The sequence below is a fragment of the Nothobranchius furzeri genome, chromosome 3, assembly GCF_043380555.1.
Source record: "Nothobranchius furzeri strain GRZ-AD chromosome 3, NfurGRZ-RIMD1, whole genome shotgun sequence".
NCBI classification, from domain to species: domain Eukaryota; kingdom Metazoa; phylum Chordata; class Actinopteri; order Cyprinodontiformes; family Nothobranchiidae; genus Nothobranchius; species Nothobranchius furzeri.
In genome coordinates this window covers 49,519,526-49,537,639 of record NC_091743.1, presented here as the reverse complement: position 1 = coordinate 49,537,639, position 18,114 = coordinate 49,519,526, and the positions used below count along the sequence as shown (strand labels likewise).

The 18,114-nt window shown below is 43.2% G+C and overlaps 1 protein-coding gene across 2 annotated transcripts in view; it reads left to right on the top strand.

The window, feature by feature from the left end:
* The first annotated feature begins 1,905 nt into the window (after positions 1 to 1,905).
* LOC107385636 (RNA-binding motif, single-stranded-interacting protein 2) overlaps positions 1,906 to 18,114 on the top strand; it is a 57,933-nt gene continuing 41,724 nt past the window's right edge. Inside the window, exon 1 of one of the 2 annotated variants that reach the window (XM_070549269.1) lies at positions 1,906 to 2,098. In XM_070549269.1, coding sequence (XP_070405370.1) covers positions 2,027 to 2,098 — 72 coding nt within the window. In that variant the 5' untranslated portion in view covers positions 1,906 to 2,026. The remainder of the gene's footprint in view (positions 2,099 to 18,114) is intronic. The other variant, XM_015959642.3, reaches the window with a different exon arrangement.

Genomic DNA, 18,114 nt, shown 5'->3' with positions numbered 1-18,114 from the left:
AAGAGAAGAATGAAGAAAAGGACTCTTTTTAATAAATCAAAGAACTCTATTTTTAATAAAGCTAATCAAACAAAGTGTTAGTCATTAATAAGATGTGACCAATCTGTAAAATCAAAATATTAATTACTTTATTATAATCCTATAGAATATAATAAGTTATATGACTTTAAATGTTTCCACTAGGACTGATCTCACGTAGCGTTAAGAGACGACACACTGCTTTTACTGATCCAATCAGAATCTGCCAGATCTGACGGAGGCATGGTTTTGGTGGTGTTTGGTAAATCCGTCACCTTTTCATTCGACCATAAACCAAAACATCCAAAGTATGAAACTATGCCCACGTCATCTTTAACGCCAGTTCAAAGCGTTCGAGAGAAGTTGATGGAGTGGCCAATCCGTGACTCTCCTCTTCAGCCGAAAGAACCAACGACAAGCTGGATAAACCTGTTCCCGTTCCACCTGCTGCAACAGTTCCTTTCAGAATAAAAGCTGAACTCACTGACCTTCTGGGTCCATCTGACGCTGTCAACCAACTGTCGCTTTTTACCTGGAGACAATCCAAAGACTAGTCTGTCGTACTGCTGACGCTGTTTAATCGGCTCCAGTACCGAAAGAGGGGTTTGAGGACCTGGCATTCTGGATCTGTACGGAGGTCTCATTCTAAGGGTATGTGTGGAGCGACAACATGGTGTCGAATGTGTTTATGAATCTCCTAATCAAAGCTTAGCGCAAAGACATCACCTTCACTCCCACCAGAACTAATCGTTTCTACGGATTTGCTGGTTCTGAACAACATTCCACATTACACCATTCTCTGTCTCATTTCACCTTAGTAACACCATACATTTAGTGTTTAAGTTAGTCTAGTTTTAGTTGGTTAAGTAATAAATCTTTTAACTTTTAAAACTTGACTCTTCTGTTGTCTCTGAGTGAATATGAAGCTGTTACATAATCCCTGCAATAAAAAGTTCCAATCTTCTGGTTAAAAAGTACCCACAGGTCCACAAGATTGATTCCATATTCATTAAAGAATCTCATGTTTTATGGTCCATTAAATAACATGCAAATTAACCCATTACAAAGTTGTTTCCATTAGTTATGGGTTTGTGGTTGCCTCCACCTTTTCATTATCTGTTTCAATGTAGTGTAGTGTACCAAGCCAGGCCGAAAATGCAACTTGAGACACTGTCGGTCACTGACTGGCGACAGGGTGGAGTCACTGGTTATCCTTGAGTGTTCCGTCTTGCTTAAAATTGAGTTTCCTGCCCAGCTGTTATCATCCTTGCTTAGTAAAGATTCAGTGCAATCTGCTAGCTCTCTTTTGTGAGGTAAAATTGACTAAGTGGCATTGTAGAATCTGGGTCTAATTTAGAGGCTGCATGGCTTCACAGCAAGGTTATAGTTTTGAAATCCTACCGGGGGCTTTTCTGCATGTAGTTAGTGTTCTCCTCGTGCATGTGTGGGGTTTTCCCTTAAACTCTGATCTCCCATAGACCAAAAGCATGCATGTTCGGGTTAATTGGAGACTCTAAATAGTCCCAAGGTATGACTTGGTGTATGACCAATATGTCATTTCATGCCTGATGACTACTGGAGACAAGCACCCACTCTCCACTTAAGTAGGTGAGTGCATCTGATTTAATTTCAGTTTCAGTGAATATACTGCATAAAATTGGCATGGATCTTAAATGAGTTGGACTTGCTGCCACATTCTGTGCTGTGCTTTGAGTTGAATTTGCGTTTAATTAATAAACTGAACGTGCTGCAATCCACTCAGATGTAATGCTTGAGGGGGGAGATAACAGATCTGATGTGGCACCCTGTCCTGTGAGACTCCCCCCTGTAAGTGGATAAGGGAGCAGGAGCCAGAGGGCCCTCCTCGGGGCCCCCAGTCCTGCAGCAGCAGCAGCAGCAGCACCTCTCTCAGTCAAGCAGCGGGACTCCAGGCTCTCACTTCCCCAGCTGCTGACGTCAGCTGGCAGCCTGGGCTGAGCTCGCCGCTCCGGACATAGCGCCGAGGAAAATGCTGCTCTCCGTACCGCAAAGGGCAGGGATCAACCCGTACATCGGCTACAACAGCAGAAACAGCAAAAAGGTAAAGGCTTTCTGGGCTTTGCCCGCTCGCGCGCAGCCTGCTCGCCCCGCTGGGCAACAAACGCACGTCTGTCGCGACAGAAAGAGAGAGGAGAGGCATCTTGTGACAACAGTGAGCTGCAGTGTCCTTGAACAGCTAAACGGACTGAATTTAACTTGCGAGTTGGCGGAGTGAATGCCCGGAGACAGGAGGAGGACCGCGGCACCGATCCGCTCCGCTGTTCCCCCGCCTGCTCGGTCCCGTCACGCCGGACGCCCGCTGATTTATTCCTGTAGTGTTTGTCTGTGTCGGTGCCAGAGTCGGGACGCGGCTCTGCTCACTCGTTTGGAAAAGTCAATGGTGGAGAGAGAGCAACTTTTATGGGTACCGAGCTGGGATAGCTCCGTGCCTGGATGTGTTTATGGAAGTGGGGGTAGGGAGAGAGGAGGAGGGGGAATAACTTATTACTAAGGATTTCTGACGCATCCTCCGTTTATTAATCTGCAGATTATGTTAAATTCGTCTTAAGTTTCTTTTTCTAATGTTGTTTTTCCTGCTGGTTTCTCATCTGAAACGGAACACGCCCCACCCCTCGAAAAATCCCACCTGAACATGATGACTGCATTTCCAGAATTAGGAATCGCGCTTGGCTCACGTCCACTGCGGACAATTAGGCTCCTTTAAAATGCATTTAAACGTTTTTATTGGAGCTAATCAATTCTTTAAGTGAAGGCCGATTTTCTGTGTTTTCCTCAGTCTCCTATTGTCTGTCATCTGTGGACAAGAACTAAATGTTAACATTCAGCCTATTTCTGCGCTCCTCTGCCTTTTTAGCTCCTGAACAGTGGATGGCATCTTAAAAATGCATATTGGCAGATTGTCTTTCTGTGATCCTTGTCTCCGCTTGGCTGCTCATCCTCACAGATCTGATGTCCACATCTGTGTCTAAAGAGAACAGACTTGTCTTCCAACTCTTTTTTTCTTTCCACACAGACTTTGAATCAACTTTATTATGTTTTTAGCTAATCTCCATTTTCAAACTGTTGACTGCATTTAGACACTAATGGAAAGTGGTAAATGATGCTGTTTTCAATGAGATGCAAGTCTTGATGCAAACATTTAGTTTAATCATTAATTTGTTGATCTATCTTCCAAATGTTTAATATTTCTATACAATTTCCAACTCACGCCATCCTTAAAGTGACAATCTGTAGTTTTTACCATTAATCTCTGGAAATATCCATTGAAATGTTGTTGTAAAGGAATTAAAAGATACCCAGTAGTTGAAATGTATGGGCAGTTTCATAACATGTAACCATAGAAATTGGGTCTAAAATACATGGGAGAGGGTCAAAGGCCCAATCCCAATACTCGCACTTGCGCCCTTCAATTGCGCGTTCTCGGTCAGGGTGCGATCACGTAGGGTGTCCCGATTCTCAAGTGCGGAAGTTGACCACGCCCCCATTGCATCCTCAATCTGCACTTCACCTAAATCTGCAGCGATGTGAACCTCAGGCAAGGGTATTACCCACAAGTCATTGGTGCACCTTTTCAAGATGCAGGAGAATAGGCTCAAGTTCCTTTTCTGAAAATATGTGTTGTCTAATGAAATTAGTTAATTTTAAGACGATTAGTTCATGCTCTAAAACTTTTAGACAAAGCAGCAATAAATGCAAATTTATTTCAAATAACTATTTGGCTTTTTTTAAAAAAGTTGTTAATAAAGCTTTTTGAAAAATGTGTCTTAGCGACCAGCATCCCGGCATGTGTTGTGATCGATGACGCAATGCTCCCTGTCTCCATTCTGCTATTATTTGCACACTTGTGTACCATGCACTCGAACCCTACTGCACACTTTCTCCAAGTGCACTTTGCTGAAGTCCACAGAGTGCAGTGCGAGTATTGAGACTGAGCCAAAGTCTCTGGGTGACACCATATTGAATGCCATGTTTTCTTCTACGGAAGCCCGTGAGGACAGAGTCCATTTACTGGTTTGTAACAAATGGTTACAAAACCTTCAGCATTAATAAATGTTGTTCTTTTACACATTTACCTCTTCACTCATTGCAAGTGATGAAAGGGAATCTGATGTTTGTTGTTTTGCTAGAGGTTGCACTCCCCAGGATTTTTTACCTTAATGGGCATCTGTTAGTAAGGTCTTGAATGCGAAAATAATGCTTGCAATGATTTAGGAATCTACTGTCCCCATCACTTGGGAAAATACACACTGTCACTTTAAACCTAGAGCGAGAAGAGTGGATCCCACTTTTAACAGCGACTTGCAGAAAATGTTATGTTTAAAATCAAACACACAGTTATCTAAACAAAGTCAAGTTTGGACCTGGTTGTGGTTAAATTCTAGATTAGGGGATTAAACAAGTTTATCAAGTCTACCTTTCTTTCTTATTCTGTATTTTATAAATAAATGTGTTCAGAAAGCTGTGGACTAGAGCTATCCCAAACATCGGATTTGTGAAACAGCATTGCTCTAGCGGCGTCACTAAAGTAAAACACTAAAGTAAAACACTAAAGTAAAACACTAAAATCAAGTAGTTTTGGTTAGAACAACATGGAGGGACATTTGGTTAGTGTCAATGATAGCAAGTTGTCTTTTCATCTACTGGATTGTTTCATTTTTGGTGCACTGGAACAAGAGAAACATCCTCTAAATTCATGAATATAAAACAGAAGTCAAAGCTGAAATGCCCTCTAGTGGCTTGCTGCAGTTTAAACAGCAAGTCACCCCCAAATAAACTTTTTTTAACTATATAAATGAGTGTCTAACCGTGCTGTAGACATGTGTGGTCAGTAATTTGGCACTTCAGTGCAACTAAGGTCAAATTTAAACAATCTGCCTAAAACTGTCAGTGTTGCACCCTATTCAGGTAAAAACTATGCACTGCATTTGAATTTTAATCTGCTATTGCTATTGGCTAAGAGGTACACTATGACGTTAGCTGGTACATTATGATGACACAATGCCGTTGTGAGCCTGTGTGTGTGTGTGTGTGTGTGTGTGTGTGTGTGTGTGTGTATTTGTTAGCGCCTCCGCCCTCTCGGTTTGCCAGGCAACAGCATTTGTTGAACAGGAAGTGGGAGTGGAGTAAAACTTTGGTATGGGGTGACTTGCTCTTTAAAGACACTTCATAATATTAATAATAATAATAATAATCAATTAATTTCCCAGGTGGGAGATTTTGATGATTCATAGTTCTTATTTTACTGATGTGTGTTCAAATGTTAGTTTTACTAGATGTTTAAAAAATCACCGTAATTGTGTGCAGGGAAGTGGGCAGGACTTTAAAGAAGAAGAAGAAGAAAATATGTTTTCTATAGCACCTCTCAAGATAAAAATCACGAGGCGCTTCACAAAAACAAAAAATGTAAAAGTATAAAAATAATTTAGAAAATGGTTTAAAATATATTTGAAATTTGCAAAAAATAGACAGTTGTGATTCAAAATGTAGAGAAAGAGAGAGAGTGAATAGGAAAGAGGGAAATCAGTGGATCCTGAGGAAGGTGGAATAGGTGGGGAGAGCAGAACAAGGAGAGGGTGATGAAGGTCACACAAAAGCCAGCCTGAACAGGTGAGTTTTCTTCTGCTTTTTAAAGGAGACCACTGAGTCCACTGATCTCAGGCTCAGGGGGAGAGATTTCCAGAGTCTGGGGGTCACAGCAGCAGATGATCTGTCACCTTTGGTCTTTAGCCTGGTGCTGCACAACCAGTAGGCTTTGATCACTGGACCTCAGGGACCTGCTGGGGGTGTAGGGACTAAGAAGATCACCAATGTAAGATGGTGCTTGTCCATGTAAGGCCCTATAGACCAGAACCAGGATCTTGAAATGAACCCTGAAGTTGACTGGCAGCCAGTGAAGCTGGAGAAGAAGCGGGGTGACGTGGGTGTGTTTGGAGGACTTGGTCAGAAGCCGAGCACAGGCATTCTGAACCACCTGTAGACGTTCAGGGAGGTTCTGCTCAGACACGTGAAAAGAGAGTTGCAGTAGTCTAAGCGTGAGGAGATGAAGGTGTGGAGAACTGTCTCAAGTTCAGAGTGAGACAGAATGGGACTCAGCTTAGCAATGTTCCTGAGATGGAAGAAGGAAGAGTGAAGAAGAGAACTGACATGAGAATCCAGGGTGAGAGCTGGGTCAAAGGTCACACCAAGATTGCTGATGGAGGGTTTGGTGTGAGAGGCAAGATGACCAAGAGAGTCTCTGACTTTGGGAACCAGCTTGTCTGGGCCACAGATGAGGATCTCAGTCTTATCTTCATTCAGCTGAAGAAAGCTCCCAGCCATCCAGGTTTTGATAGAGTCTAAGCAGATGTGTAACAGCTGCAGCTTAGGCATCTCATGGGGCTTAAAGGAGATGTACAGTTGGATGTCATCTGCATAAAGATGATAGGAGATTCCTTTGAAGGAGCTCAGGATGTGCTGAAGAGGATGCAGATAGAAGAGGAAGAGCAGAGGCCCCAGCACAGAACCTTGTGGGACACCATGGGTAAGAGAGGTGGTGGAGGACCTAAACTTGGAGATGGCCACAGAAAAGGAGCACTCAGAGAGATAAGAGGAGAACCATTCCAGAGCAGATCCTGATAGGCCTACCCAGTCTCTCAGCCTCTCCAGTAGCAGGTGATGGTCAACAGTGTCAAAGGCTGCAGTCAGGTCCAACAGGACCAGAACAGAACAGTCCCCTGCATCACTGTGAGTCAGAAGGTCATTAGAGGCCCTAAGAAGAGCTGCTTCAGTAGAATGAGCTCTACGAAAACCTGACTGGAAGCTATCATAGATGTTATGTTCATCAAGAGCAGCTGTGAGTTGTTTAGCCACAACCTTTTCCAAGATCTTGGAGATGAACGGAAGTTTAGAGATGGGTCTGAAGCTGCTATGGAGAGAGGGGTCAAGACTCGGTTTTTTAAGCAGCGGGTGGATTACAGCGTTCTTAAAGTAAGCAGGGACCTGACCAGAGACCAGAGAAGCATTAATTATAGAGAGCACGCTGGGACCGATGGACTGAAAAGCACTTTTAAACAAAGATGAGGGTAAGATGTCGAGGGGGCATGCAGAGGTCTTCATAGAGTTAACTAGTTTGGTTAACTCAGGCAAAGAAACAGGAGCAAAGCTATCTAGGATGACGGGCCTGGTTGGAGTCGGGAGAGGCACCGATAAGGCTGAAGGAGAGATGCTAGATCTAACCTTATTGACTTTGTCCACAAAGAAAGACAGAAAGTTCTCACAGTCTGCAACAGAGTGGATGGAGGCTGTAGGAGAGGCAGGAGAGACGATGCTGCTGATGGTGATAAACAGCACCTTGGGGTTCCCTTTGCTCTGGGACACCAGGCTGGAGAAATAGGCAACACTCGCATCTCTGACTGCAGAGTTAAAGGATGTCAGAAGATCGTTTAGGTGCAGCAGATGAACGTGGAGACGTGTTTTCTACACAATAACAGCACCTGTGCACAAGATACCATGCCATCTTTTTTTAATTATTATAGTTTTTGATCCCAAACCTATTTGCTGCTCCTCATTTTGAGAACGTTACTGGTCCTTGATACCTAAATGGTAAATGGCCTGTATTTTTATAGCACCTTCTTAGTGTTCTACAACCCCCCAAGGCGCTTCACAACACAATCAGTCATCCACCCATTCACACACCCATTCACACGCTGCTCACCTCTGAATGAGTTTTTTTTACTTTGGTTTTATTGGATTTTTTTAGACTTTGCAAAATCTTTAGTCGGTGTCTTTACCACTGGTTTGAGTTCATTTAATCAGTTTACTGCTTTTCTCACAAATGTTTTAATAAGAAAAAAGGTGTAAATGATTAGAAAATTGTGATTGGCACAGTTCTTTAAAATTTTTTAGATTTTTCTTAGAAAAATGTCTCAAAATTAGATTTTTAAATTCTTTTGTTATTTCTTATTTGGGTTGATTGCTGAAAACTATCACCAAAGTCAATAATGAAAGTAAATTTGTACAAACGTAAAAGACCCAATGACATCGTTTTCATCTGTCCCTAAAGAATAATTACCATTCAGAGTTGTACATCCCTAATGTAAAAGCAGATAATGAAGACAGGAGAGGATTTGTGGAGCTTTAGTTCACAGCGGGGTCAAGTTCAACATTCCTTTCACCCACTTCTACCTCCGCCTCATTGCTTCCTTCCTGTCCGTCCCACACCTGGTCTACATGAGTGCATGCGTCTGAAGGCAGAACAAACCCGACCAGAGGTGAGAGTGGCTCTCTGACTAAAAGCTGTTCGGTTTCTGCCGCTCTCTTGGCCCAAATAAATAAAATTAATGCCCTCAAATGAAATGTGGTTGGTTTCCGCTTAAGCCTTCCTGGTTGGAAGAATAAAACAAGTCAGCTTTTGGCTTCTCGAGGTGTTACAGGTCTCACTCAGAGCTTTGTCGCGTTTGTACTTTTCATTCCGATTTTTGTTCTCTTCCTGGCGGGAGACCCTTTTCAGCAAATGTCAACTTACTGCTGGGATTTAAAGCTCTGGGTTCCTCAACATGGAGCCAGAGAGCAGCTATGGATGAAAAGACTCAAAAGCAACTCAGACCAGAGCATTTAAGTGTGACTCGCATCATGTAAGACGGCTGCACTTTAAGGCCATTCAGAGGAAGTCTTCAAAGGCTTGTAAAATCAGTGGCTTTAACTTTTTCCCTTTAAACTCTGCGAGCATTCAGACGTAACCATGTTTGGATTGTTTCTTTAAGTGGAGGTCGACTGATGTGTGTGTGGTTTTTTTTTGTGGTTGATTCCGATCTGCAGAAACCAGGCTGGTTACACAATATCCAGCCTTTTTCTCCTCCTTTGAGCATTTTAGAATATATAAGTTATGCATAACTTGACATTACGTCTTCAACAATAAAAAAAGAGCATTTTTACGTGAAATATCTGCATGTTTTCTACTTAGCATTCACCTAAAGATGCAAAAACATGGACAACAAGAAATTATTTTTAATAAATTGCAAATGTTGGTCAGTAAATCAGTTCAAGGGTGATCAGTCTGTTTATTAATAACAATTCATAAGTGAAACAATCAACCTGTTAGCCAAATTCATAAATCAAACGGCTGATAGAATGTGGATTGAATTGGTCAGCCAAATAAAATCTTAAACAACAAATCAACGGACTGAATATTGGTTGAGAGAATTTTTTATTAGCAAATTAGTGATAATCTAACCTGACTGAACAAGTACCTGAAGTTGTATGTTTCATTAACTTGCAATTTTAAAGGTGGAATATGGAACAGTTTAGTAAAAAGATATTTAAAAAAATATACCTCACAGGGCATTTAGAGCAGCTCAGAATTAAATTAAATTGTTTCCTTTAAAAGCTATATTTTAATTTAAAAAAATAGAATATTTATTTTGACGGGAACAACACTGGCTTTATGTTTACATCCACCAGCCAATAGAGGGCACCGTTGCGGGTTGCCAGATATGGTAAACAGCCCACTCGGCACAGCGAGGCTGGCACTGTGGAAAAGGGTGGACTCTGCAAGTCAAGCAGCTGCTTCTGAGCTCAGAAGATGTTGTTATTCTTCTCAGAAGAGGAGCGACCATAAAAGATCTAAAACCAGAGTTTAGGTGAAGCCTACAGCTTGGTTTATGCTTGATGCATTCACTTTCCGCTTGGTGATGCGGCTCGTGGATGGAACGCGCTTCACAACTCGCAGCATTTATTGTTTGTGCGGCTCGTCTCTGCGATGAGCCAATATTCTCCAAAACTGTAGGGGGCAGCATGGAGCTCTACGGCATGCATCCAACAATACACCATAGTAGAAGTAAAAATTACTGTTTACAACATGGCATTTCAGCATTTTTAACAGCGTCCTCGTCTTTTCCGACAGTGCGAGCTATTTCTCTCCAAGAATTATTAACAACATGTCGATCACGGTGATCTCTGAGAGCTGAATCCTACAAATGTCTGTATTTACGAACCTCTGCCATACTAGTTCTTGCTAGGGGTTGTACGAACTAGTCGACTAGTCGACTTCACGGCTCTGTAGTGACTTTTTATGCCTGTCATCAACTAGTCGCTGTCACGTGATAATGACTGACAAGATGCAGTCCTCGGAAAAGACAGCAGGTGATGAGCCCCTGCGCGTCTGGATCGAGGCGGAGGTGACGCGCTGTGCGGTACTGACACCGGCGGTAAAACGGACATTTAACCAAACTGTGACCTTTTCCCTCTTGCAATTTAACCTTCCCCTCACCCCCATCCTAATCTTAACCAGTTTGTGCATGCAAAGCTCTGATCGTTGATGCGCTCCAGACATCTGCATCCTGAGCACCGCCAAATCAGGTGTCACCACCTCAAAAACAAATTAAACACGCGATCGTTCATGTCGGCTCATTTCCTTTCATGTTTTCTGTCTGTTATTTGTGCCTGATGCGTTTCGCTGCTGCGGAGCGAGGCTCTTCACCTGTTTTGTTCTCCGGTGACGCACCCCCAAGATTCCACTATCTCCACTCCGCTCCGCTCCGGCATGAACTCCGCAGCAAAAACGGTCCCGTTGTAGTCGGCCGGCGAGCAGCGGCACTCCGCTGTTTTTGCGGTCGGTAGATCTTTTAGAACTGCAGTTCAAAGGTAACTCATAAGGTGAATATATATGAACCCAGGTAGCAGTTTTTCTTTAGGATTGAGAGGAGATGCAGGAAGATAATAAACAGACAGGACAGAAAAATAGTCAAATAAAAACAAGTTTGTTTTTGTACCTGGTGGATGCAACAAACAGACACCACTGAAGGTAATCAGAAGTGAGGAACAGAAAATGAAATAATTATTTTAATGTTTAGAGCAGCAGGAAAGGCTGCAGGCGCATCAGTGAGTTTGCGGCTGCTGCGCAGGGGGAGGGGGGAGAGGGCTGAAGTAGGATGCAGAAACTACTGTTGTTAAAAGAGATGTGTTAACTTAGAAAATGTGGGCGCAATTTTAATTGTCAAAAACTCCAGCGAACCTACCCCCCGCCGCCGCTTCAGGTGTATGACGTCATCAATGACTAGTCTAAGTCGACTCCATTTTCATTACTTGACTGTCGACTTTAAAAAAAATAAAGTCGTGCAGGCCCTAGTTCTTGCCGGTCCGCCATGTTTTTCCGCGTCTGACCGTCCGCGTGGTTAGAAATTTTCCTAGGTGCGCGGTGCGGAAATTTTGGGCCGTGCGGAGACGCGGTGGAGGGGCGTGGTTGTTAAAATGACGCAATTTTGCCGTGCGGACCTCGCGGACGCGTCAAGCATAATCCAACCTTACGACAGCAAACCTGGTATCCTGATGGCTGGAAGCCTTGTTCTGTTATTGCAGCTAGGACCTACTCTTACCCCTTCTTTCCACCGGAGCCGTCAGCAGCACGTTACTGCAGCAGCACGTCTTGCTCGCGTAAGCTGCTGCTTGGCCCTTCCCACGAGACGCGAAGCAGCAGGGGAGCAGCTGTCACCGACCGAGCACGAAGTCACACGAGTGACTTCGTCAGTAAACACAACAACAAGCAGGAGAAAAGTACAACATGGCTCCTAAAGGTTTGTGTTTTATGTTCTGTCCGTTTTATAATCGCCAATACGGACCTGAAAAACAAAGGAGACCGCTAGCTAGGTGATAACTTCTCACGGGGACGCACAGTTAGTAACTTTTTTTTAAAGTAAAGCAACCGGAAGGCAGTACGTTTCTTTATTCTGAAAATCTCGGGAGCTTCGCTCCGTTTCCCTGTCTTTCCTTCCCCAAAAATGTCGAACTTGACCCGTTTCAGAGGCGTCGCACGTATAAAATAGAACCGGCGCGTAAAGGCCGCTACATGCTGCTCCTGAGACGCGGCCGACTCGCGCTGCTGACGGCTCCAGTGGAAAAGGTTCTGTTGACCACAGCGGTTCCTATCAGCAGCTATGACGTGCTGCTGCAGTAACGTGCTGCTGACGGCTCCGGTGGAAAGAAGGGGCTAGTAACCTCTGTCAGTGCACCCCAGGGCAGCTGTGGCTACATCGTAGCTCATCACCATCAGTGTGTGAATGTGTGTGTGAATGGATGAATGAAACACTGTAGTGTAGAGTGCTTTGGAGTCCTTATTCTGAGAGGCGCTATACAAGTGCGGGTCATTTATCATTTAATCTTAAAATCTAAGTATGCAATCAGTCATTTATGCAACAGCGGAATGCTTAAAGGGATGCTTTGCAACATTTTCTTTTTTTTAATCATTTCTTCAGCCAGTATGTGCTAAAATGACCCTGTCCAGGGTTAATGAAAAGCCACCCAGCCCCTATCACCAGCTGTGGCCAGAATAATCCACTTGCAACTTCAGAGTGATTGACATTTGCCTTCACACACTCTTTGCTCTTCTGATCAGGGCCTCCTTGTCGTCCCTCGCTCTAAGTGTCGAACTCATGGGGACCGGGCTTTCTCGGTCCTAGCCCCATCACTGTGGAACCAGCTGCCACCTGCAGTTAGGCGTTCTACCTCTTTGCCAATTTTTAATAGTCAACTGAAAACTCTTTTTTTTTCTATTAGCGTTTCCAGAACATGTTTGAAGCCAGCTTGCTATTATGTTATCTTTAGTTCTTGTTTTTAATAGCGGTTTTGTTACTTGTTAGGTCGCTTTTATTTGTTGTTTTATCCCTTTGCCTTATGTTCCACGTTTTATCTTCTATGGTTGGACTTCTCTTTTTATGACTATATGTCTTTTTATAATGTGTTCTAGCACCTTGGGTGCCCGAAAAAGGTTGTGGAAGGCGCTATATATAAAGAAGGTTTGATTAATTGATTGAGAGTGGTGGGCTGCTCTGTTGGGAGACATTTCAGCTGTTCGATTAAGGAGATAAAAAGACGAACGCACAGCAAGGAGATACGTTTTGCTTTTGGTTCTACTAAACAGACACTAGAGGGTGCTAAAAGCAAGCCAAAACGGCCTAATCTCCGTTTAAATACAGACGTGCAAGATCAAAAGTTCCTCAGCATGAACTAATAATCCTGGATCCTGTCTATAAAATAAACCATTAATGCTGTCACACACAACAAGATCATGTAGTCACATTGTAAATATGTTAACTCCTCATTTAAATAGTGTTGTGAGCCATTATTTAAATCTAGGATTTGCTATAAAATCACAGCAAATAGCTCCATCTGGGTGAGAAAGGACAGTATTTCTCCCTGCAGTGACTGTAGTGGAGCTGTGACCTAAAAACCAGGGCAAATCAGGGCTAAGTGTTAGGTGTGATTGATTACTTCAGTATCTACAGTATGTGTAGCGTATTTTTCTACCGCACCAACAGGAACTGAGCCCAACAGAACCATCTAAAATTGCAACGTGTTCTTTTTTCTGTCACATGAAGAAAATCTGCAGCAATGTGAATTGTGCACGGTACGGGTTGGATGCATGACCCACCCCAAGGATCAGGACCCATGAACTGAAAACAAGAAGCAAAGTCTTCATGTAGAACATTTTTTATTTGTTGCACACGGTAGTGATTGAAGATTTCTGTGAGGGTTTTTGACAGTAATGTTTGTGTTTGTTGTTGTTTTTGCTGCCACTACTCTGAGTGTGTATCTTACAGGAGAGGAGAGGCTGCAGCTCAACCAGCAATGAGACCAGAACATTTTGAGCATGGTCATTTCCTGTTCATTCAACTGGAGGAACTGTTAGAAAAAACTTTTCTGCTGAATGTCACGATTGTAGAAAGAGCAGGATCTCTTGCATATTTACACATGAACCAGAGTCTGACGTCACTGACCAACAGCAGTAAACCTGTTGATATGATACTCTGCAATTAAGATCTCCATTCCTAACGGGCTTCAGGATCTTGGTGTCTCGTTCAGAAGTGACGGCTGATCGGGGCTTTGTGTGCAGCTGCTGTGTGAAGGAGGCAAAGCTCTCCATTTACGAGTCCATCTGAACTAATTTCAATCATTTCTCCTCTCTAGTAATACCAACTGGTGTTTCACAGGGGTGTAATGATGCACATGAAGGTATGGCGGGGAATGTTTCTGAATTACCAGAAATAGCCACCCTCTCAGTGTTTTAAAAAATGTGCACGAGAGAGAATGCAGTTATCCTCGTGCACTCTCTGCTTACAAGTAGCTGCCACCTTGCAGCTAACCTCTAGCAGTAATCTGAAATTACTTCCTCCAAATAGCATGATGAACTTTAGCTTTCCTGTCGCGCAGAGGCGTCTGTGGGGAGACCAACCATCGCTTTCAGCGCATGTCATTGTTGAAAAGAGTCTCCTAAAACAACTCTGGTGTTATTTCTCACTTTGGAGGCTTTTCTCTTTTTATCATTGACTTCAATGACACTTTTTCTCTTATGAATCTCAGCCATTTTCAAAAGAACCTGGTGAAAACAGCAAGGAGTGAGGACAAATCGCTCTACACATAGGCGGAAACCTAACGAGCACGTACGACGGCGGCCCTGCGTGATAGCTTCACCAGAATGATTGACAGTTATGCTGACCAATGATTCAGATGATCCACCCGGAAGAACAAGATCCTCCGCTACACCATTAATATCCTGGTTCGGTACCTACCTTTGTTCTAATAGACTTACTTGCAGTAAATTCTCCAACAAATGATTCTCAGATAACGTCAAATGTTTACAAGAAAATAAAAGTCACGTGATCTATAACAGTTTGAGTATTTTCTCTTTAGGAACCTGCAACATCAGTACTTTTGCTTGCTCAGCTGCACCTGAAAGAACAGGCTGAACTATTGAAAAATACAAGTACTTATTTTCTTTGTGAAATTAACTTCCTGTATTTCCTTAAGTGTCACATTAAGAGTTCCAGCTCGTAGTCCTGTTCAGGTTTATTCAACCCTCATGTTTTTGTTAGAAATATTTATTTCTCCACACTGACTGCTGGACGGATAGGTCTGTTGGTAGCTACACTGTCTCTGGCTGTTGAGAGTACTCCATCAGGAATGAGGTAACTTGTATGTCGGGTCCCGTATTGGGACTAAGTTTAGTTTTATTTTAATTTCTGTTTGGCGTCACCATGGTTGCTAGGTGACACCAAGGTAAGGGCGGGAATGAATTTGAAAGTTTGACCTTCTAGTGAAGGACACAAGCTACATCGTCTGGGTAGGCTGGGTCCATTGAAGGATGTGGCTCCTTATTTTGGACTCAGCTGCATGAGTTGGTGGCTAAAGTGCAGCACGGATACACTCCCATGTGGGACCTCGGTACGCCTCTGCACTGTACGTAACAGTCTGTACAGAAACATTCAAATTCAAATGCATGTACCACTACACCCCTAGTCACAATGAGGGCTCTGAGTACAGCTGTTATTCCTCTGGAGTGTCCTTAAGGAGAGGAATGCCTGGGCTTCCCTCCTGGACTTGTTACCTCTAAAGGACAAGGACGCATACAGAAAAGTCCTGGGCTGTTTTAAACCTTTTAGCTGCAATCAGTGTAGTAGAAGCATCACAGTGAATACAGTTGGTCACTTCTATACCAATGCTTCTCTCTGCTGCCCACATCCTCCTCAACAGAGACAGATAGGAGCCATATTAACCATTTAAGGCATTTCCTTCAGAGAACAACTTCCTTCTTACATGTTAACAATACCCCATGCAGCATGTCTCTCTCAGACATGGTGAATGGAGTAGTGTGAAGACTGTATGTTCCCTTTGAACATCATGATCTTTTACTGTTTGATCCACTAGACTGATTTCTGTATTTTGCACCCTTGCGTCTGACTCAGTAATGCGTCAGATGTAATTATATGTAAATGAAAGCATTTTTTTTTAAATATGCATGCTTGCAACACCTCTGCAGGAGCAAATGCTAAACAAACATGTGATGTTTTGCTGGGCTGCATTTTGCCTTTGTGCAGAAAACCAGCTGTTCTTCTGTAGTGACTCCGTCCTCGCTGAACTCCTCTGTGCAGCCACCTTTGTCCCTCTGGCACTTTGCCAGGTGTATGTTTGTCTCTCTTTGTTTATTGTGTCAGGTGTTTTGGATTGGCTCTCCTCTTCTAGCGCCAGTAGCATCATCTGCTGGGAAATGCGAGCAGCTAGAAACGGAGACAGAGTCCTTGGAGAAAGCACAGCTCTTAGAAATCCGATGCCAAGCGCTGCACGGCTGATGGCAGGCGCTCAGTGTGTCTCACAGTTTGTCAGATCTCTAGCCGAGCTGCGGGCCTGTGTTTTCAGATGTGTGATTCCAGGCTCTCCAGCTCAGCCCGACCTGGCTTGAAAGGCCGTGCACGCATGTGGATTTGTGCTCTGCTTGTATGTCAAGGTGTGACGAGCAGCAGACACACAAGAGAGGTTAATAGGCGACTATTAAAAAACGGAAGGAAAGAAAGAAAGACACAAAAGGAGAAGGTTGGAGGCAGGATTCAGGAACAAGTTGGGGCATGAGTTTGGTGTCCCTGTCACCTGGTTGGAATGCAGACCTTCTCATTCGAGATAAGATCAGGAACAGACACGGAGGATTTCCTGTCTGCGGATAGTAGTATAACTCACCACTTTACAATGCCCTAACTCACCCAAACCCCTAAAATGCTGCTCCATGTGTGACTGGCTTGTAGGTTATTGCTAGCGCTTTAAAGAGACAGATTTTGGTTAGATGTAGAGCCGTGCATGTAATTATTTGTTCAGTTTGAGTGCTTAGGATCTCTGCCAGTTTAGCAAAAGTAAAATCACATGGTCTCACGGTCAAATAATTCATAAAGAAATTATGTTTAAGCTTCTGAGCTGATCAAGTAAGGAACGGAGTTCTCATAAATATTTTTTGTGTTGGTTCTAACAAGAAGTGAATGCAAAACAGCAACTCGGCAGCGTAACTTTATCCACGCTGGAAGCCGCGTCCTCACTCGGACGAGCCATAGGGGTGTTCCCAAAAGGGTACTTCACAATTCGATTCGATTTTGATTATGGGAGCTTCGATGCTTCGATTCTTCGATTATAATGATTTTTGGTTCGATTCGATTACTGGTGCCACGATTCTTCGATTATTGACATTTTTAATGCTTTTTTTCATACAAGATTGTCTTCTTCTTTATCTACATTTGTAAATAAATAACCTATCAATTAATTCAGTTCCTCTAAAACTACTCTCTGTAAGTAAATACATTTTTTTAACATTTAACTATTTTTCAAAGACAAATTCTTATTTTATGACTGTATGACGTGTAAATATTTGCACTTTGACCAACTTAACTTCGATCAGGGAAAGCTTTACTTACACTAGTGTCCCCTCCATTGTTGGGAAACACTGAAAACAGGCAAGCCCTGGATTTAATGAGGTAATTAATTCAAGTAAACAAGATTTTTACTTCCATCAAATCTATTTAATGGAAACTTCATGAGTCTGGCATATGACATTACAAAAATGCTGCCATACAGATCAAAAGTGCATTCCTCAAAATAAAGTAATTCTGTTTATTCAGTCTGGAATATAGGCAACAGAAGAAACCTGCTATATTTGAAGGTAATATGTTGCATTTTTTTCAGAACAAAAGTGCATAATTCAACTGAACATATATTCAGCCTGGAGCTTCAGTACAGCGAGGCGAACACAACAAAATAGAGCAGAGTGACGCTCATACTCCCTCCCCTCCCTCTTGTCCCCCTACATCCTCCTGTTGTGTGAGATGGGCAAATGTCAACATGGTGCTACTTTGACTCTCACTCATCTCTCGATTTTGAAGAACGTGACTCACCAACTTCCACCCGCTCTTGTCCGATGCAAAAACAAAATGCGCCGTTACAGTAACGAAGGATTTGGTTGCAACCGATGTCCACGCATCGCATGTGAGCGCTATCCCGGTTGCCTTCTTCATGGACTCCAGAGCACTTGCTTTGGTTTCCTCGTAGAGGTGGTGGACTTCTTTTTCTGCTAAATGTTTTCGGTGAGGAAGTTTATAGCGCGGCGCCACGGTGCGCACCACTAACCGAAACCCCCTGCTGTTTACTACTGAATACTGGCTTAGATCTGTCGCGATAAAAGTAGCTATTGCTTTTGTAATGCTCCTCGCCTTCTCTGAGTTCTTCGGTAGTTTGGAGACAGTCTCCAGGATGGAGAAAGAGGTCAAAGAGATA